The 22455-nt window shown below is 39.2% G+C and overlaps 1 protein-coding gene across 4 annotated transcripts in view; it reads right to left on the reverse strand.

The window, feature by feature from the left end:
- LOC140458093 (sodium- and chloride-dependent GABA transporter 1-like) overlaps positions 1 to 22455 on the reverse strand; it is a 72323-nt gene that overhangs the window by 6144 nt on the left and 43724 nt on the right. For 3 of the 4 annotated variants that reach the window (XM_072552160.1, XM_072552159.1, XM_072552158.1), the window contains exons 11-14: positions 22245 to 22376; positions 14347 to 14449; positions 10433 to 10533; positions 1642 to 1809 (exon numbers count right to left, since the gene is read on the reverse strand). In XM_072552160.1, coding sequence (XP_072408261.1) covers positions 1642 to 1809; positions 10433 to 10533; positions 14347 to 14449; positions 22245 to 22376 — 504 coding nt within the window. The remainder of the gene's footprint in view (positions 1 to 1641; positions 1810 to 10432; positions 10534 to 14346; positions 14450 to 22244; positions 22377 to 22455) is intronic. The other variant, XM_072552161.1, reaches the window with a different exon arrangement.

Raw genomic sequence — 22455 nt, forward strand, 5'->3', positions numbered from 1 at the left:
TATCAATACGCACTGTTTGAAAAGAAGAAACATATTAAACCAGAGAATCTTGTAAACTCTGAAAGCAAGTAAGTTTTTCATTAACAGTTGTAATGAAGCCAATTCTTAATCCTCAATGTTCATAAAAGCAAAATCATTAGGATGTATTATTCTCACATAGGTTGATACAAAACTGATTCAATATATTAAATAAACTTTGGTTTTAACAATTACAGACATTCCTTTTGAGATTTTAATGGGAAGTGACACTTCCTCTTCAGGTCAGACAAATCCTCTCAATTAAGAGTCAGCCCACATCAAGTCCAGACATAAGGTGAAACTCTAACTGTTTAAAATACATACCCTTTATCCAATAGGAAACAATGTGAAGGTGTGTGCACATTTGAAAATCTTGCAATACCCATCTTTCATGATGGCTCTGCTGTTGTACCTCTTTAACACAAGGATAGACTTGAGATTGGGTGACGCGATAGCATCATACTAACCAAAGCAGAAATTGCCTGATTGTTTCATGTTAGGGCAATTTATTAGCTAATGTTTCAAACCAACTGGGTACAAGCTGAAACTATAACTGTTAAGGGTAATGGTGACTTGGCTGGAAACTAGTACAGACTTCATGGCTGCCGGTGTCCTATATGCAGAGGGGAAGACTCTGCTCTGATGTCCGGAGATAATTGTTCACAGTCATTGGTGTGTAGATGTGCCAAGACAGTCAGATATGCAAGTCTTTCTGGTATATTTTCTTCCACCTTAATCATTGAAATATTGTATTTGAAATGCTTTTAGAACAAACTTAACCTTAAGGAGTTCAAATAAGTCTCCTGATTTTTTTTTCAGAAAATAAATATTAATAAAGCATCAGAATAAAAACTATGACAGAAATGAACTGTAAACTTTACAAAAAAAACCAGACAGAACTAAGAACTTCTTTACTCACAGAACTTCCATTGTTTCCATTCCAACTAAAGAAGCAAGGTAAAAGAGTGAGCCTACATAAACATTAATGAATTCCTTAAGGCTTTGCATAGAACCTGGCATTATACTGAGGCCAGCATGCAAAGAAATGTAAATATGTTTCAGCATTTTAATAAAATACTAAAATTGCCAAAACACTGACATACATCACTGAATGTAATAAGAACATATAAGTTCTTTTGTGTAGTGAATGTCTTTTTGAAGCATTGTTTTATTTACTGCTAAAAATGATTTGCAGTCCAGAAAGTTATTGGCTCATAGCTTCCAATCATTTATACACTAATATAAAAACACAAAGAAACAATTGGATTGATAGCTAGAACTTTATAATTAACTGATAGGAATAATATATGATTTGGAGGTGCCAGTGTTGGACTGGGGTGTACAAAGTTAAAAATCCTACAACACCAGGTTATAGTCCAACAGGTTTATTTGGAAGCACTAGCTTTCAGAGCACTGCTCCGTCATCAGATGGTTGTGTATAGTTATCCCCTCATATCCCTTCAACAGCTATGGGTCATCACCACTTATCAGGATTCTTATACAGGTCTCAAATTAATTGAATAAGAAGCTGCTGATTTGAGCTTACTGTAATAAAGAGAAAAGCAAAGCAAAGTAAGCAAAGTCCAATGTTCAGAGTCTGAACTGCAGATTTTTATTTCATACCTGTATGAAGGTTCCTTTTGTGATGCAAAACAGGTAGGCAATGTATCCTGGAATAAATACCATGGAGGAGAGTGCCATGAACCAGCCAATCCCTTGTCCCCACTTGGGGTAGACATAATTCCCAAGTGTCAGTGGTGTCATTTCAACAGCACTGAAGAGAAATACTCCCTAAAATGAATGCACAAAAACAATATTAGGAGTTAAGAGTATTACGTCATCTTCATCCCAAGACCCAAATATTACATTGGAGGGACAACTGAACGAACCGTGTAATCCTTGGTTTAGTGACAGCCTTCTGATCTCTCTACTCACAGATCATAGATTCAACCTTCATTCCTGAGCATATAATTTTGACTGACAGTCAGTCTTCCCTCTAATTTTTTCTACTTCTGTAAGGAACATGCAGGTTAGAAGGAACTTTGCTGGCAGTCCAACTCCGAACATACTATCTTTCTGACAAAACTCTACATCAAGGCTGGATTTGTTTTGTAGCATGAAGGGAAAGATCCCACCAAATAATCAAAGAAGGACAGGGCCAATCTTCCAGTGTTTTTTGTCAACATTTACACTAAATCAAACACAATTAAGATGGATCTTATTTTTATCATTGCTATTTCTGAGGCCATGCTCAAGCAATTTTCTGCATGATAATATATTTGAAAAAACATAATTAGTTATGAAACATGCTGAGACTTTGAGGTCATGATGAAGCACTGTATGAACATTCTTTCTTTACTTTAACAAATGATTCAGAGGAGAAAACATTAAGACAACAGTATGATGTACAGGCTGTTATTGGATATATGCATTACCACTACAGAAGTGACTGTACTGTAGCCATATTTGTAGATGACACCAATGCAAACAGTTTACAGAGAGATATTGATAGGTTAATTAAGTGGGCAAAAAGCTAGCAAATGGAGTATAATGTAGGAAAATGTGAAGTTGTCATTTTGGAAGAGAGAACAATTTAAATGGATAAAAACTGCACAAAGCCACAAAACAAATGGACTAGGGGGTATATGTACATAAAACACAGAAAGCTAGCACACAGAGTAGGTAATCAGGAAGACTAGTGGAATGTTGCATCTTATTTCAAGGGATGTTTGGTATAAGTGTAAGGAAGTCTTACTGCAACTGTATAAGGTGCTGGTGAGACCACATCTGTGAGCAGTTTTGATCCTTTTATTTAAGGAAATGCTTTATTTACTTGGAGGCAGTTCAGATATGGAGTAAAGATTAAACAAATTGGGACTCTACTCACTGGAGTTTAGAAGAATGAGAGACAATCTCATTGGCACATATCGGATTCTTAAGAGGCTTGACAGAGTAAGCGTTGAGATGATGTTACCCCTCATGGCAGAGTCTGGAACCAGAGGCCATAGCTTCAAAATAAAGGGTTGCCAATTTAAGACCAAAATGAGGAGGAATTTCTTCTCACAGCGGCTCTGAGTATTTGGAATTCCTTACCACAGAGAGCTGTGGGGACAGAGTCCTTTTATATATTTAAGGCTGAGGTAAATAGGTGTTTGATCAGTCGGGAAATCAAGTGGACATGAGGCATGTTGGATCAGCCATTATCCTATTGATTGGCACAGCAGACTTAAGGGGCTGAACAGCCTACTCCTGTTCCTATTTCTTATCATCTTAATGCTCTATTATATGTATACTGCAGTTCACAGACATTTTAGGGTAAATAGCTTTTATGTTGTTAAATTTTTTTAAAGTGACACCCCGGATTGGTACTTGTGTTATGAGAACAACATGCACTGGGATGTGCAAGATCTTTAGGAATGTCTGAGCAATATTCTTTAATTGGTGTGTGCACAAGTAGAGTGAAAGTATTGCAACAATGGATTTTTGTATGAAGCACTGACCATAACTGACTTGAGGGCTGAATTTTATCAAAAATTGACTAAGTGTCAATTTTTTTGGAGTTTGATGGAGGGTTTCTGTTTGTGAGCCCCAGGGATGTATCTCACACAACGTTTTGGTAGTCACCTCATCATGCATGTACCATGATTCTATGGCATCATGTACTCACTGCTGCTGGGGTCTCCTGAGACTTGTACCACTGGCACTACATTAAAAGCCCGGCTGTGCACAAGGTCAACAGTGAGAGGGAAGTGAAAAGGAAAAGCATCAATGCAAATAGAAGTTCACGATCATAAATATATTGCCTCTTCATACTTTCACCGGTCTGACTGACTTTCGTTATATTGTAACTGCAGCTTCAAGAATGATGCTACAGGGGCTACCCATCCTGAACACCATCCCAAGTTAGAACTCTGTTTAAAGGTGTCCTACACTTCCCTGAATACGCAGTGTAGCATAACATCTGGTCACTGTCAGATCATCACATGTGAGAAAGCCTTCAAACAGGTGAAAATATTAACTTTTATTGAACAACAACCAAAGTGATGAACAAAAGGCACATTTTCTTTTAGGAACATAAAGGGACTGCTTGACTTTTGAACAACAACAACAAATCTTTAACTAAAGAATTTTCACTGTACCCTGATCATATCTATTGGAAGCAGTTACCAATCAAGTCCTATTTGATTTGTTCTCAATCATGCTGCAGATTATGTTCCTCCAACTCAAAGTTCTTATCTTCTTCTTTAGAAGACTGCTGATCTTCCAGCTCTTCAGCATTCATCACACCCCCTCTTTACTGGAGCTGTGCAGATCATAGCATGCTATGATTATGCAGCACACTATATCTTAAAGATACAAGATGCCCCAGTAATCCAGCATTAGAACTTAATTTTTAGCAGGCTTACCGCCTGCTCTATGTTGGCTCTGGTGGAAGAATAGGCTGAATTGATCTATGCACAACCTCATTAAAAGTCTTCTGTAACAGTCATCAGTCATGTTGCAGCGGGTAGACTAGAGTCATAGAGATGTACAGCATGGAAACAGACCCTTCAGTCCAACCCGTCCATGCCAATCAGATATTCAACCCAATCTAGTCCTATCTGCCAGCCCAGCCCATATCCCTCCAAATCCTACCTATTCATATGCCCATCCAAAGCCTCTTAAATTTTGCAATTGTACCAGCCTCCACCACTTCCTCTGGCAGTTCATTCCATATACGTACCATCCTCTGTGTGAAAAAGTTGCCCCTTAGGTCTCTTTTATATCTTTTCCCTCTCACCCTAAACCAATGACCTCTAGTTCTGGACTCCCCCTGAACTCAGGGAAAAGACTTTGTCTATTTATCCTATCCATACCCCTCATGATTTTGTAAACCTCTATAAGGTCACCCCTCAGTCTCCGCCGCTCCAGGAAAAAAAGCCCCAGCCTGTTCAGCCTCTCCCTATAGCTCAAATCCTCCAACCCTGGCAACATCCTTGGAAATCTTTTTTGAACCCTTTCAAGTTTCACAACATCTTTCCGATAAGAAGGAAACCAGAACTGCACGCACTATTCCAATTTGCGACCTAACCAATGTCCTGTACAGTCACAACATGATCTCCCAACTCCTGTACTCAATACTCTGACCAATAAAGGAAAACATACCGAACGCCTTCTTCACAATCCTATCTACCTGCGACTCCATTTTCAAGAAGCCAAGAACCTACACTCCAAGGTCTCTTTGTTCAGCAACACTCCCGAGATTAGATTAGATTTTTTAGATTACATTACAGTGTGGAAACAGGCCCTTCGGCCCAACAAGTCCACACCGACCCACCGAAGCGCAACCCACCCATACCCCTACATTTACCCCTTACCTAACACTACGGGCAATTTAGCATGACCAATTCACCTGACCTGCACATCTTTGGACTGTGGGAGGAAACCAGAGCACCCGGAGGAAACCCACATAGACACGGGGAGAACGTGCAAACTCCACACAGTCAGTCGCCTGAGGCGAGAATTGAACCTGGGTCTCTGGCGCTGTGAGGCAGCAGTGCTAACCACTGTGCCACCGTGCCACCCTAGGACCTTACCATTAAGTGTATAAGTCTTGCTAAGATTTGCCTTTCCAAAATGCAGCACCTCGCATTTATCTGAATTCAACTCCATCTGCCACTTCTCAGCCCATTGGCCCATCTGGTCAAGATCCTGTTGTAATCTGAGGTAACACTCTTCGCTGTCCACTACACCTCCAATTTTGGTGTAATCTGCAAACTTACTAACTGTACCTCTTATGCTCGCATCCAAATCATTTATGTAAATGAGAAAAAGTAGAGGACCCAGCACCAATCCTTGTGGCACTCCACTGGTCACAGACCTCCAATCTGAAAAACACCCCTCCACCACCACCACCCTCTGTCTTCTACCTTTGAGCCAGTTCTGTATCCAAATGGCTAGTTCTCCCTGTATTCCATGAGATCTAACCTTGCTAACCAGTCTCCCATGCAGTCTCTGAGTAACTATTCTTGCCAACATCCAGCTCTTGAAATGAAAAGAGAACATGAAAGCTATCAAGGATATAAGTATTAAGGCAATTTTCAGGGTATTTGGCACAGGCCTCTCAGATGCAGTACCAGTGATTATAGATAACCCACAGGGATCAGTGCTGGGATTGCAACTGTTTACAACATATATCAATGACTTGGAATAAGTAAGCTAATGTTCTGTAGCCAAATTTGCAGAATCCACAAAAATAGGTGGAAAAGCAAGTTGCAAGAGTGTAGAAAACAGTTTTTACATTGAGATATTGATAGGTTAAGAAAGTTGGCAAAAAGTTGGCAAATAGAGTATAATGTGGAAAAATATGTTGGAGCAGACTCGAGGAGCCAAATTGGGAGAAAGTGAAGACTGCAGATGCTGGAGATCAGAGTTGGGAGTGTGATGCTACTAAAGCACAGCAGGTCAGGCAGCATCCGAGGAGCAGGAGAATCAACATTTCAGGCATAAGCCCTTTATCAGGGCTTCATCAGTTGATTCTCTTCTCCTGGGATGCTACCTGACCTGCTGTGCTTTTCCAGCACCACACTCTTGACTAGGAGCCAAATTGCCTATTCCTGTTTCTATTTCTAATGACTTGTGCATTTACTGAATAGAAGTCTTTTCTATTGATGAAGTCTGTTATGATATAGCACTCTCAATGTGACATGTACACAATCCATTATATCCTGCACCTGAGGGAAGTCAGCTAAATTGACAAAGCCTACAGCTTAGGCTGCAGCTCTGATCTGATTACAGGAAATGAAATGAAGCATTGTTATCTGGCACAAATTTTTTCACCAACAGTTTTGATATTTTTCTGGGTTGAGAATAAAGAGATTCTGCATTGGGTCCCAGTTGCATAAAAATGTAGGGCAGCTGTCACCTTGATAGCCACTGGGACAGGATGGCAGCCCATCCATTCAGTCCACAATTTCTACTTCAGTTCTGTGACAGTGTTCCATGATATTCTCAGTCTGTCATAGTAATGTGTCTCGTCAACTGGAGGAAATTGCATTAAGAATGATGGATTCTGGTCCTTCTATACCTCCACATCTTGAGAGGGCACTCATCTGCAACTCTTTCTTAAGGAAGCTATTTGGAAGCAGCTAGAGGTTGCACCTGGTCTGAGGTTAGTGGCATATTTGTTCCTCCTCAAATCTTTTGTGCCTTGGTGGCATTGTAGCCACAGTGATGATAAGCCCTGCTTTAAATTGATCCACAGGGGATGCTCTGAGTGACCCTTTCAATCTCAGAAACAAAACAGCTTCTTCATAAAGTGAACTGTCATCATTTGTGTCACACACAAATGACAGTTCAGCGTAGTCCTCGATATGGGGGATGGGGATGTCTGTATTTGGGCCTTTGATATCATTGTTCCATTGTACCCCATCCCCCATGTCACCCAAAAAGGTAGCATGACATATAAGAGCATGTTGTCAAATACTTGCAGGTGAAGTGACAGGAAATCAGGCTGTGCCCTTGTGCAGCCTTTGAGATGTTGGATAGCCTTTGTGAATTGTGGTTCACAGGTAATATTTTTAAAATTGCCTGTGACTAATTCTGCTTTACAGAGGTGAATATGATCAATTTCTATTAACAAATGTAATTGTCAAGATTACATGGGGCCAGAATTTGTATTCTGCATAGTTTATCATGCATGTGTTTTGTATACGGAATTCTATGACTAAAAATGTATTCAACCTGTGCTGTATAAGTGATTGATTAATGCAATTGCCCCTTGACGGCCTCACATTTCACAGTAGAACCTACATCTTCCTACAGAAGAAAACACTTAGTATGCTCAATCCAGGTGAGGTGGCAGCCATTTTTCAATTCCACTGTGTATCATCAATTTGAGTGAAGGTGGGAGGGAAAACAGGTCATGCTTCACAGAGTGGCAGGCTCCGCCTGGTAACCTAGGGGCCCTCCATACCTTCATGTTTCTTTTGTCCTTGCACTCCCTGTCACCGCCAACAGTTCTGATATTCCACACATTCTTACCCAACACTTTCATTTAAGTCTTCGCCTCCTAACCTTACCCCTGAGCTCTAGACTGACAACTCAGCCATGCCAACCATCATGATGCACTATCTCCCTTTTAAAGAAAGGTAATGGTGGCCATCAATAACCCTTTTGTTTTTGCAGTAACCCAAATCTTCCAATGTACTATCATTTCCTGCCCTTATATTTTGGCTTCCTAATCCCTCACAATTATTGGTCCTCTCTGCATCCCCCAACATGCTGCTTCCAATCCCCACAACAGACTTTCTCAACTTGCCCACTAAAATAGGCCTCTGAGAAGGCAACTTAACTTTAGTGAACTGACCACCAGGACTGACCATAATTTAACTCCCTTGATCCATTTAGAAGACCAGCCCAGACTGATGAGTGACTATATCCATGACTGATCTCTTGCAGTTCCCTGACTGACTTACTGCTAAACTTCTGACTGGTGACACCAGACTTGTAGGACAGACTATGATCCACTTGCCAGAGTCATTTTTCACTCTGACTGCTCCAAGCTGCTAACTGACCATGTTCAAGTTAAGCAGGAGAAAATGATGTGAGAGATCAGAGTTGAGATGAAGAGCTTATGCCCGAAACATTGATTTTCCTGCTCCCTGGATGCTGCCTAGCCTGCTGTGCTTTTCCAGCATCACAATCTCGACCATGATGTCCAAGTTAACCCTCTGGACTGAAATTGAGCATTGCCCTTGACTGACTGTGCCAGGCAAACCTCTTGATTTGACTGAGGACTGCTCCCCTTGTCTTTAAGACCTAGCCAGATGTGTGAAGTATATGCTGTTGCCGTGTCATTGATGTAGCACAATGACATCAAGCAACATTCTTGCCCCCATGGTTGATCACTTCTGATAGCAATGACAAGCTGCATGGCTTTGTTTCTGCACTAGAAGGCAAGACAAAGTACTGTAAAACTGTGAGTTCTGAATGAGGTAGCAATATAACAAAAGGACAAGCCAAAGCAGAGATGCAATGAGCATCCAAGAAAATAAAAAGTGAGTGAGCATTAAGAGAGCAAACAAAGAGCCCTGAGGTGCACCCTGTTCTGATGCATGAGATGGCTGTCCATCCCTGCACACAAAGTGGTCTTGCAGCAGCACTACAATAGAAGGGATATTGGTATGCTCCAAATTTAAGTCAAGTGATAAACTTTAAGTGAATCAGAAGTATGTCATGATAACATGGTGAGGCTGGTGGGTGTCCAATGTTAAACCTCATGGATTAAGGATTCAGGTTGTTGCTGCCCATAGAAGCATTCCCTGAGATTGGCCATTGCCCACTTAGGGGCTTGGAAGTTTCTGCCCTTAGATGTTTTAAACAAGTCCATTAGTCTAAATTAATTGCAAGGTTACAAGTGCACTAAAAGTTATTACGAAGTCAATCAAAGGTTCCAAGACACTGTGAAAATTTAATGGAACAAATGTCCTGCCATTTAATTTTACAAGAAATTTGATAACATCCACTAAATATGTTCAGACCATCTGTAGGCAGACTATGGTTATTGCACCAATATTTTCTTCATTTTGAATCTCATAATGAAGTGCTGAGAATTGGACAATTTGCTTGAATGTTCTAGCCAGAAAAGAATAAGGTTCTTCCAATAACAATTTTTTATATATAAAGAGATTATTAAGTATATCAGCAGCTCATGTTAAATTTGTTCCACCAATAATGTGGGGCACAGTTCAATAAGAAAATACTGGAGCTCGTCAATAAACCATTATTCATGTGTGAGGTTATGAAAGAAAATTTGAACCATTTATTACAGACAGATCTCAGTTTTTCTTCTCTGTGCATTTGCCAGTAGAGGGCACTAAATAATTACTGGGGTGGGAATACCTTTCCCCTGTCAAGTCTGGGGCCAATACATTAAAAATTTGTGAATACACGCATTGAAATCAGCTAAAACAAGACATACTATGGGTTAAATGAGAATCTTTCTGTTGAAAAAGGAGATGTGTTATGCATACAGAGCTGGTTAGAGGTTATCTAAATCACTTCTATGCTTTATGATGAGGACTAATATGCTCCACATGTGGGAGAAAAATATCAGGCTATGTGGTATGGATGATATGATATCTGAGATAGATACATATGCATTGCTTCTTGCATGAAAATTGAAATGACAGCCAGAAAATTGCACTGGTTCACACAGAAGGAATCAGGATCTTGAGAAATGTACATGTTAATTATCCAGGAGGAAATGTTGAAAATAAAACAAGTAATAAGAAACAAGTAATTTAAGGAAAAGAGATTAGTAAACTTGAGAGAAATACGAAAAGACAGAGAGGGAGAAATGAAATTAGATTCAGAAAGAATTTTTTATAAAAAAATAAAGCTACAGTTTAAAGAAATTAAAAAAGAGTCTTACCATAACTACAATAGGAGTAAAATATACCCAACAAAGCTTCCACCATATGCATGGCTTGTACCCAATCATTTCCTCAATATTTTTATAGAACTTGTTAACTCCTGTGAAAAACAATATCAAAAATTATAGCTCTTGGACATCAATCTTTCCAGAAAATTTCAATCCCATTTCAGAATTCTCACTTTCATTTTCAAGATATTTCCAAACCTTACTCCATCCTATCCTATCTCAACAATCTTCTTCAGCCCTACAAGCAACCATCTCTGCATTCTGCAATTATGACCTATTAACCATACTTGATTTTAATGGCCCCACTACTGGTGATGATGCTCTCAACTTCCTACCTCCTAAGCTTTGGAATTCTTCCCTTAATACCTGTTCCTCTTTTCCTTATTTTCTTCCTCCTAAAATGTACCACTTTGATCAAGCTTTTGATCTGCTGTTTTCTTATATGACTTAGTATGCAATATGGTTCCCTAATGCCTATGAAAAACTTTGGGAAGTCTTATTACATTCAAGGTCTCAAACAAAGCAAATGGATTTTTTTTTAAAAAATCATTCATGGGTTACAGGTATCACTGGCTAAACTAGTGTTTATTGCCTATCTCTAATTACTTTGGAGAAGGCAGTGATTAGCTGTCTTCTTGAACTGCTGCAGTTTTTGGGTAAAAAAAAATCCAAGGTAGTGTTCAGAAGGCAACTCCAGAATTTTGAAGTGGTGACATTGAAGGAACAGTGATACATTTCAAAGTCCAGATGGGATGTGTTTGAAAGGGAACTTGCAAGTGTTTATACCTGTGTATTTGCTGCCCTTGTCATACAAGGTAATAAAGGTTCTGGAAAAGAATCATACTGAACTCAAAGTGTTAATTCTGTTTCTCTCTTCAAAGGTGCTACCACACTGCTGAGTTTCGTCAATATGTTGGTTCTTATTTCACAATTCCCAGAATTCCAGTATCCACAGTATTTTGTTTCTATTGTATGATAGAGGTTGCAGATTTGGAAGGTGTTGTCAAAGTGGTCTTGCAAAATCCTACAGTGCATCTTGTAGATGGTACATACTATTGCAACTATGCATAAAAAGTGAAGAAAGTGAATCTTGAAGATTGTGATTGGGTTACCAATCAAGTAGGCTGCCTTGTCCTTGTTAATGGCAAGCTTCTTGAATGTTACGGAAGCTGCACTCATTCAGGCAAGTGAGGTGATGGTGGACAAGTTTTACAGAAATGGGAGGTAGGTTATTTACTCATCGAATTCCTAGCCTCTGATTTGCTCTCATGGTCAAAGTATTTATATGGTGATTCCAATTCAGTTTCTGAAGAATGGTAACCTCTAGGGTAGTTGGGGAATCAGTGATGGAAGTACAGTATGGTGATGGTTAGATTCACTCTTGTTTGAGATGGACATTGCCTGGTACTTTTGTGATGCCACCTATCAGCCCAAGCGTTAATAGTGTCTGAGTCTTATAGCATATGGATGTGTGTCAGTATCTGAGGTACTGAACATAGTGCAATCATCAGCAAACATCCCCACTATTGACCTTTTGATGGAAGTAATGTCAGTGATAAAGCAGCTGAAGATGGTTGGGCCTGCAACTCTACCTCAGGGACCCATAAAATGATGTCCTGCAGCTGAGATGATTGGCCGTTAACAACCACAACCATCTTCCTTTGTGCTCAGAATTATTCTATCCAGGGAGCATTTTCCCTGATTACCATGGACTCCAGTTTTTCTAGACCTGCTTCATATCATACTCCATCAAATGCTATGTTGATGTAGAGGATAGTCAGATTTCAGTTCACTTCTGAATTAGAGCATTTTATGTGCACGTTTGGACCAAGTCTAAAATGGGATCATGAGTTGAGTGTTTCTGGCAAAACCAAAATTGAACATCAGTGAGCAGGTTATTACTTTGCAAATGCCACTTTATAGCACGGTCAATCACTCTTTTCATCACATTGCTGAGGATTAAGAATAAACTGATAGGATGGTAATTAGCTAGATTAGACTTGTCCTGCTTTTTGTGCACAGTACATGGCTGGGCAATTTTTCACATTGCCGGATAGATGCCAATGTTATAGCTGCAGTTAGGCCAGGTTGGTTTAGGGCTTGACCAGTTCTGGAGCACATGTATTCAATGGTATCATTGGAATGTTTTAAGCCCATGGACATAGTGGTATCCAGTGAATTCAGACACTTATTGATATCATGTGGAGTGAATCGAACTGGTTAAAGACTGGTATCTGACATGGGTCTCTGGAGAAAGCCAAAATCAATCACTAACTCAGTACTTCTGGCTGTTGTTGTTTTACACATTTTCTTTGATTTGAAATCTGATTTAGGCAAAAAAAGTGTTTCACATTGACTGGTAAAAGAATTCCTTCAGGGATAATTTCCAACTGAGCTTCCAAAGAATAACCTGTTTGGATTATGCATAACTCTACTGCCTTGTGATCACAGAACTACAGGTTGTAGTGTAAACTGTGAAGATTACAAATTTACCTCTTCTTTGGCTTTTAAATTATATCCCAAAATATACTGCATATGGAATGTGCATAGAGACTCTAACTAACAATCCTTACAGTCCTTTGTTTTTTGATAAAACAATTTTGTGTGTTGCTGTGAAAACATTATTAGTTTGGCTTAGCATGCTCAAGAATGTCTAGTTATTAAAAGAGTATTACACTTAATTGGCTGAGCAAATATTTTGGAAACTCATATAGAATTTGTGATACTACTGCTGCAAAAAGTAAAAAATAAATGATTGAAAATAACTTTAGCTAGGTGAATAATAGACTGTTATTAGTGGCACTCATCCAAGAGTACATTGCTTGGACAATGACTAGGAATGTAAATTAAGGTAGGTGTCTTCACCACTGGCACACCTAAAATGGGATACCCAGTGTAAGCCTTACAATGTCACCTTTAATGGCCATGTTAAGTTCAGGACATTGCAGAAAGACACCAAATTAATATGCATTCTCATTCAGAATTAATAATGATTATACATACATTATAAAGAACCTCACTGTAGACAATGTCTGAAAGTTGCCTTGTAACAAAATAAAGCAACAATTTTACAACTGATGAGCAGAAAGTAATCTAAACAGAACTCCAGAAATCTCAGATCATTGTGGATCAGTTGTCACAACTGTAACTTATTACAAGGACAGTTAATCCCAGTGACAGGAAGTCGAGGAAATCCTGCTGAGTTGTCTTTTTTTCCTCACAGTAGACCTATGCCTTCCTCTAAGTTTCTGCTGTGTGAACAAAAGGGTCTTCGAATCAAACCAAATGAAATACTTAGCCAGCATAACTTTACCCCACAAACATTGCTATATGATTTAAGCAAGATGTATCGTTGTGATGCAAAGTTAACAAGATTATTGACAAGAAAGCAAACATGAATTAGAGATTCAGAGGGGAAAATGCTGAAGATTGATTTCCCCTCCTAGGTGTTTCCTGATTCTGGGCCAGCAAGCAAGATGCTTTCTCCCAAGTGTCAGGTAATACTAGGCTGTAAGCATCACTAGGCAGCACCCAACAGCAGACTAAAAATGACTGTAGGCTTTAGAGAAGAACATTCTGTTGAGCACTTCCCCTTCATTACACAGATGAGGTCCTGTGAAGAATTAAAAAGCATGTCCTGTCATTCCATGAGCCTTTTGGCATGAGGTTAAAAGATGAAATTACTTCGTGATATCTATTTATATCTAGATTTTTCGTAATAATCATAATAGTTTGTTGCTCCATAACAGGAGAGTCTGTAGAGAGCCATTTAACCTGAAATCTATATCTAGATTTACTATTAAGCTGTTCTCTCCTTCCATATCTGACTGCAATTTTACATTAACATGAGTCACAATGTTTCCTAATAAAACTAACATAGGATTTTATTTAGAACAGTCACTAACCATAAAACCACGATATTGAGATAGTCTCAAAGAATACCAGAAAGAGGAGAGTCATGCCACTGGCAGAATAATAGTCAAACAACTTGAACATGTAGAGACCACCCTGTGTTGAGAAAGAAAATTTAGAGATGCAAAGTTGAAATATGAATTACAAATTCAATTTAAAAATATCTTCTCAGCACATTATCTGTAAAACATTTCAGAATATAGGTCAACTGTAGCTATCCCACAATGCCAACACATGAACAGACACACAAATATACAAAATCAGAGCAGGAGTAGGCCAGATGGCCCTTCAGCCTGCTCCACCATTCAATAAGGTCAAGGCTTGATTGGATCACTCCACATTCCTGCCTACCCCAACAACTTTTCAACCCTTTGTTTATCAAGAATCTATCCTCTTCTGCCTTGAAAAGATTTAAAACATCTGCTTCTCCCACTTTTTGAGGAGGAGAGTTCCAAAGACTCACAGCCTACTTTGAGAAAATAAAATTCTTATCTCTGTCTGAAATAGGTGAAACCTTAGAAGCAGTGACCCCTAATTTTAGATTGTTCCACAACTGGAAACATGCTTTCAACATGCACCTGGTCAAAACCAAACAGTATCTTATATGTTTCAATTAACTTTATTCCCTCCTGTCTGTGTGGAGTTTGCACATTCTCCCCATGTCTGTGTGGGTTTCCTCCGGGTGCTCCGGTTTCCTCCCACAATCCAAAGATATGCAGGTCAGGTGAATTGGCCAAGCTAAATTGCCCACAGCGTTAGTCAGGGGTAAATATAGGGTAGGGGAATGGGTTTGGATGGGTTTGTCTTCGGAGGGGCGGTGTGGACTTGGGCTGAAGGGCCTGTTTCCACACTGTAGAGAATCTAATCTTTATCTTTTATTCTTCTCATCTCCAGGGGATAAAAGCCTAGCCTCTTCAACCCTTCATCATAGGTAAACATGTCCACATTTTATGTCATTACTAAATCTGGGCATTGCTAGCTATGACATCATTTATTGACCCTCATTTATTGCCCATGAGAAGGTGCCTTCTTTAACTGCTGTCGTCTATTTAGTGAAGGTACAGCCACAATGCTACTGTCGAGGGATGGTGAAATTCCAGTATTTTGATTCAGCAGCACTGAAGGAACAGCAACATATTTCCAAGTCAGGATAGTGAGTGGTCTGGAGGGGAAATTGCAGGTGTAAGTGCTCCCATGTATCTGCTGATTTTATCATTCTAGATGGAAGTGGTCATGGGTTTGGAAGGTGCTGTCTGAGGATCCTTGTGAATTTCCGCAGTGCATCTTGTAGATGGTGCACACTGTTGCTGCAGTACCATGGGATGGAGACAGTGAATATTTGTGAATTGCTGCCAATAAATGGACTGCTTTGTCCTGGATGATGTTAAGCATCTTGAGTGGTAATGTAGCTGCATTCATCCAGATTAGTGGGGGGGGGGGGGGGGGAGGGGTATTTCATCACACTCTTGACTTGTACCTTTAGATAGTGGACAGGCTTCTGTTGAGTTAGGAGATGAGTCACTCTCTGTAACATTCCTAGCCTCTAACTTGCTCTTGGACCCAAAGTATTTAAACATTTGGTCCGGTTCAGTTTCTGGTTAATGGCAGCTCCCTCTGTAAAGGGAAATAGTGGGAGATTCAGCAATAGCAATGCCATCGAATATCAAGCAGGGATAGTTAGTTTCTTGCTGGTTGAACACTGTCATTGCTTGGCATTTTTGAGGTGTAATTGTCACTTGCACTTCTCACCAAGCTGGTTTGTTGCCTGGGCTTGCTGCATTTGTGCTTGGACTGCATCAGTAACTGAAGAGTAGTAAATGGTGCTAAAAATTGTGCAATCATTAGCAAATATCTCTACTCCTGACCTTATGATGGAGGGAAGGTCATTGATGAAGCAGCCAATGATAAGTGGGCCTAGGACACTGCCCTGCAGAACTTCTGCAGAGATGTCTTGGTGCTGAGATGACTGGCCACGAATACCTATCACCATCATCCTCTGTGTCAGGTATGATTCAACTTGTGGATTAATTTCTCCTGAATTCCACTGACTCCAGTTTTGCTAGGGCTCCTTGATACCATACCCAGGATGATCACTTTCAGCTCACTTTTGGAGTTTAGTTGTTTTGTCCTTTTTTGAATCAAACTTGTCATGAGGTCAAGAACAAAGTTTTCCTGGCAGAACCCAAATTGAACTTCAGTTATCAAGATGCATGTCTCTTTAATGACCAAATAGATGAGCTCCAGAGTTGATTGAGAACAGGCAATACTCATTTAACTTTGTATTCAGGTAATAAGCATGCCCCTTCCAACTCCATTTTGATTTAGCCCTTTCCATTTCTCCCTAACTCCCTCTACCTTTGATGGTTTGAATTGTCCTCAAAAGCTATGCACACAAATTAATTAATTAGAAAACATGATGATTTACTGGAGGTGGTTACAAGGCAGAAAAAAATAGCATGGGTGATTTTGTGATGCAAGAAATGCTCAGTTATGTCTAAGAGCACTTCTGGACATTGAAAAATATCAAATCAAACCTACGACAAGTGATTCGGTAGTGGGAAAAATGTTTGGTTGTGTGTGATAGTATTCCCGGATATAAAAAGAGAAAAGAAGAAATCTTTAAAAAGTCATAAATTCCAACTGCTTTTTTGGGTTAACCTTTTCCAACTTCCCTAATGCCCTAATACTGTTAATGATCTGTATTGCCCTTAAAGGGCTTTGCATGTAAATTAATCAGTTGGAGAACACAGCCAATTTAGTGATTGTGGCTAGTCGATGAAAAAATACCACAGGGGATTTGGAGATAGGAAATAAAACACAGCTCTAGGAACACTTTCAGATATATGAAATCATAAACACTCTGGGGTTCTTGTGGTACAATGGTAGTTTAGATTAGATTAGATTACTTACAGTGTGGGAATAGGCCCTTCAGCCCAACAAGTCCACACCGACCCTCCGAAGACCAACCCACCCCTACATTTACCCCTTCACCTAACATTGTGGGAAATTTAGCATGGCCAATTCACCTAACTTGCACATTTTTGGACTGTGGGAAGAAACCCACGCAGACACGGGGAGAATATGCAAACTCTACACAGGGCAGTTGCCTGAGGCAGGAATTGAACCCAGGTCTCTGGCGCTGTGAAGCAGCAGTGCTAACCACTGTACCACCATGCTGCCCACTTTCCCACCTCCAAGCTAGGAGGCCTAGGTTCAAGTCCCATCTGTTCTCGAGGGGGGTAATACAGGTTGAATAGAAAATATCTAGGTCATAAGCAGGATTGGGGTGCTGGGGGGAGTAGCATATGGTAATTGGGTGATTTGGTGATAGGTTCTTGAAATAAAAGAAAGAATTTAATTCATATGGGTGAAGCCTTTAGAGGGAGTTCGGCACTGAAGGGGTCGTGGTGCATTATTTTCTCCACAATGTGTTACAGTATGCCCAAACAGGTTGATTAAAATAATTGCAAAGTGATTTTGGAGCCAATCTAACATTTCCTTAATTTCAGAATCATGTGTCTCTCTTACCATCCCTGGTGGTCTAATGGCTGTGATTCAATGATCGCACTGCCCATGGCACAAATTTGTTTGCTGGTCAAACAATGAAAAGTCATAATATTGCCTCTATAGGGCAGTGATGTAATTTGTTTATTGGGAGTTTAGTTAAATTTGCGGTTTGTTTAACTTAAAAAAAGAGCTCAGTTATCTTCTTGACTTTCTTTTGTTGTTACACTGTTCCTGGGGAGTGTTTGTAATTGATTAATTGGGTGATTAGATAACTTATTCTTGAGCTTCTTAAAAAGAGCTGAGTTTATACCATTGCTGGGCAGTGTCTGTAATTCATTCACTGAGTGATTAGCTACGTTGTTGGAAAAAAGATCTGATCTCATATATCAAAGCTTTTCGAGACAAGTCGGTTCCACACATGATGGGAATGCTCCCTCCAACAACACTTTGACTTAATCCCCTCCTTTGTTCTTTTTGAAGGGAGTTGTTCCTTGAATTTCTGAATTAAGAGAAAATATTGGACAATAAATGATTTCCAGAAGTCTACGGGGAAGAGTTAGTACATGTTTCCAGTGTGAATCTAAATATCACAATGTCAGGAATTGTCCACGGATCACTATTTGAAGTCAAGTTTTTGAAGCAACTCATGAAACAGATTGGTGAATATGATCAGACTGAATAACAAGAAAAGATTCTGTTAGTGATTGAAGACAGAAGTCAGCGCATGATTTTCTCAAGTGCTGATTCATTCAATTGCTTTGCAGCAGGCAGTGGGTGTACCCCAACAGGGTGTGGCATCAATTGGCTGAACTGAAAACCCTGGACAAAACAAAGTAAAACAGAGCCAAGGAGTATGAAAGCACTGCCTGGATTCAACTCAGAAATGATCATTTGTTATCAGTTTAGCAATTTGTTATTGCTTGTGAAATTGTATGGCTAGAACATTTTGTAAGCACTGCCATTATTGCTGATTAAGTCTTCAATGAAACAAAATGAAAATGCATTTGGCATGGAGAACAATAAAGCATTTGTAATTGTAAAAATAGTAAACTTGGAATTCACAAGATCTGGACATTATTGTATTCTATTGATAAAACCTGGAGTTTCTCATCAAGAGGTCCAAAAAGTTTTATTGACCAGTGCAGCTAAAAAGATTATATGGAAATTGCGCAAACAATTTGCTCATCTGTCCTCACAAAAACAAAGCTAATGTTAAAAGCTGCCAGAGGTATGAATGAAGAATATGAATCCCTTTAGATCAGATCACATTGCAATGTATTAGCTATTATAAGCATCATCACACCCAGTTTTAATTGTTCCTGAACTCAGGAATTTAATGAATTAGTAGTTCTGGATCCGAAGAGTGCACGGAGCAAAAAGTGGGATGTCTAACTATTACTTTATATAGATATGACAACCGGGGTAATTTTGTAAATGACAAACCTCAGATCATGTTTGAGAAGTTAAATATTATTGTAACGCATACTGCTGCATAATGTCCATTCAGCACTGGCTTGTGCAAAAGAAAGGATGCAAAAATTGAAGTGGAGTGCACAAAATACTGCCAGATCAGCTAAACTTAATTTACAAACTGTACTTGCACATGCAGTACATGCAAAAAGTATCCTTTACAGATATCTGGAGGGGTATATCCAATACTAATTAGGAAATGGTCATATGTCAAAATTGCCTTCAGTACTGCTTGACAATCTTCCAGCATTAGAATGAACAATGATCAACTCAATTATTTTTTATCTAACTAAATGAATCTCACACTGTGAGAAAAGTATTTATTAAAGTTGAAGCAATAAGAAGGAAATTTCAGACCAGGTAACATGGCTAACTGTATGAGAGAAGAATACAGGATGAGGAAAGGGCCAAGAAAAGTTAGTGAATGTGATGGGAAAACTTCCATTATATAACAGCAATCAGACTGTAAAGGTACATTGCTCATGAGGAGGGGGGACAATTAAACTCTGAGAGCACGGGAGAAGGTGTTGACAATGAAGCACTACACATTTCGGACACTCATGAGTTCTAAAGTTTGGACCAGAGCGATAGGACGTTAGAACTTAAGAAATACATACCAATACATGTACTGATGGTGAGGAATGTGAATAAGTAATCTCGTGAGGATCACTCGCCGAAAGTATGGTCACAAGTATTTTACCTACCTGCAGTCAGATGTCTAGAGAGTAATCATGACAATAGGACATGCAGGCAGGACTACAGGAAAATACAAAAACAAGCGAAATGTCCAAGATGGGGAATAAGAAGTGAGCGCTATGGACTAGCAGTGTGGTCTATGAGAGTGGAGAACAAGAAAACACAGTTCCATACTGATTCAAGAGATACATTTAGGATACATGTATAGTAGAGAGAATTTCATTCTGATATCCTGATAACACTAGTCCAGAGAAATCTCGATGCAAAAAAAAGTTTGGTGATTAGGTATCATTATAATAAAACTAGACTGCACACCTTTCAAAATAAATATATTCTTCTTATGGTGTGGTGCCCTGTGGTGCTCACAGTACTCTAGCTGTGGTCCATGTTTGCTTGTATAGTTTGGGTGTGGGATTCTTTTGTCTCCCAGATGTGGGCTGCTGGAGTCAATGGTCTTCTTCTTTGCAATAATTCATTATTTACAGTTAGATCTTTAGAAGTGTTCTCTTCTTGTGAAGTTAGAAAATCTGTACTATGCAATGTCAACTACTCGTTTGACTCTGACATGATCATTACTTTATCTTTCGTGATTCTGATGTTAATTCCATTTCCCAATCTCTCCTTAAGTCTTCGGTTCTATATTTACCTTTGATACATCTCTCTCCAAAGTCTCAGACTTCACAGGTTTAGTCTTAATGGTCTCCCTGACCTGGTCCTGATTTTTTTTTGAGGTAGAGAATCTTCTGTGCTCTTTCTTCTGCTATTCTTCTCCTGGGTGGTTGTAACAATTTCTTCTTCGTAGCAGCAAATCTAAGTTTCTGTTGGTTTCTTATTTAATAATATTAATGCATCACAGTATTTTCTTATGATTCCAAAAGTCTCAACCCAGTCTCTAGGCTGAATGCCCATTGGCTCAGTAAATGCCCATAAGTCAGTGACCCAGTGGCCTCGTTATCTGTCAGGTTTAGTAAGCCACCAATCTACTTCACATAGCAGCTGCAAGAAAAGCCATATTTTGCAAACCAGCCAAGACCAACAGCAACTTAAGTATATGGATTGCCAAGGGCAGTTATGCTAAGTCACTGACCCTATCTTCCAGAGAATGACTGTGTTCTCCACATATGCGTGTTACACCGTCGTAAATTCAGCAATCTGTCTTTTGTTTTTTTCCAGTGCTGAAGTGTGGACGTTTTAGCAGAACAACACATTGATTGATTGTGGAATATTTGTGCTCATCTCTACATTGGAAGATGACTTCAACAATTCTACTGTAGCTAAGCACTATATCTCTTAATCACTTTCCTAAACCAAAACTATCTGTTAATCACTTCCTTACAGGTAGGGGTGAAAATCAAACTGAAAGTCTTTGTCAGGCTACAATGTTAAAATTTCTAAACAAACTTTTCACAATGTAGGTGTAGAAACTTGGGAGAAAACTGCTCAGTGCATGGTGTGTGACACTGAGACCAACTAGAAGAGGAACAACCCTCTGTCTTTTATATCTTTTTCCTCAGTGGTTTATTTCTGGTATTGAAAGTGACCTGCTCTCATGAATGCCTTGTCTAATATCTTGCCAGAGTTTATCATTATAGGAAATACTTCATGTATGGAACTGAAAAAAAGAAAATAAATTGTGCTTATTGGGCATTTGTGGATATATTAGTTACTTCATATAAAATAGAATCAGGATTGTCAGAGATTCGAGAAGACGTGGTTGTGTTACAGATTATAGTTTTGAAACTACCTCAAATCTTTATAAAGAAATTACTGGTCTTTGCTGGTTGTTGGGTCACTGGTGAAATAAATTGAATATACTCAAAAATTATTTTTCTACTGTGCAAAACTATTGATAATTCAACATTTACAGGCCAATATTGGCAATGAACGTACTGAAAGGGCAGATAAGAATATTAAATTACAGAAAGCTCAATTAATACATGTGATGCAACTTATTTTACTTTGCATTTGAGCCATGTTACAATTGACCATGCTGACATATGGTTCAAAACATGCAAAGAGAATATTACATTTTCCACCATTCACATGCTTCACCTTGACAAGCACAAAATGAACTCCTGAAAAGAGAGCTGAACGATGTACTCACTTTGTCAAAGCAATCATGAATTATAGGACAATCCTGATAAGTATCCTGATAAGTTAACATATAATCTGTCTACCGTACAAATACATAAATTTAAGGATTTTATTCGTAAGATACCTGAGTAATGTTACATAACCCAATGACGTATGAAAGGATGCACACCACTGCAATGAACAGCTTTTTGTGGGTTCTCAGTCTATGAGGATATTCATCCATGAGGGCAGTGATGAAGCCTTCAACTGTGCAGAACTGAAAGGAAGTAATCAAATTTAGAATATAAATGGAGTGAGAAATAAAGAGAGCATGAACACAATGGACTTAGGGAAAG

This window comes from Chiloscyllium punctatum, chromosome 32 (assembly GCF_047496795.1).
Source record: "Chiloscyllium punctatum isolate Juve2018m chromosome 32, sChiPun1.3, whole genome shotgun sequence".
Taxonomy (NCBI): Eukaryota; Metazoa; Chordata; class Chondrichthyes; order Orectolobiformes; family Hemiscylliidae; genus Chiloscyllium; species Chiloscyllium punctatum.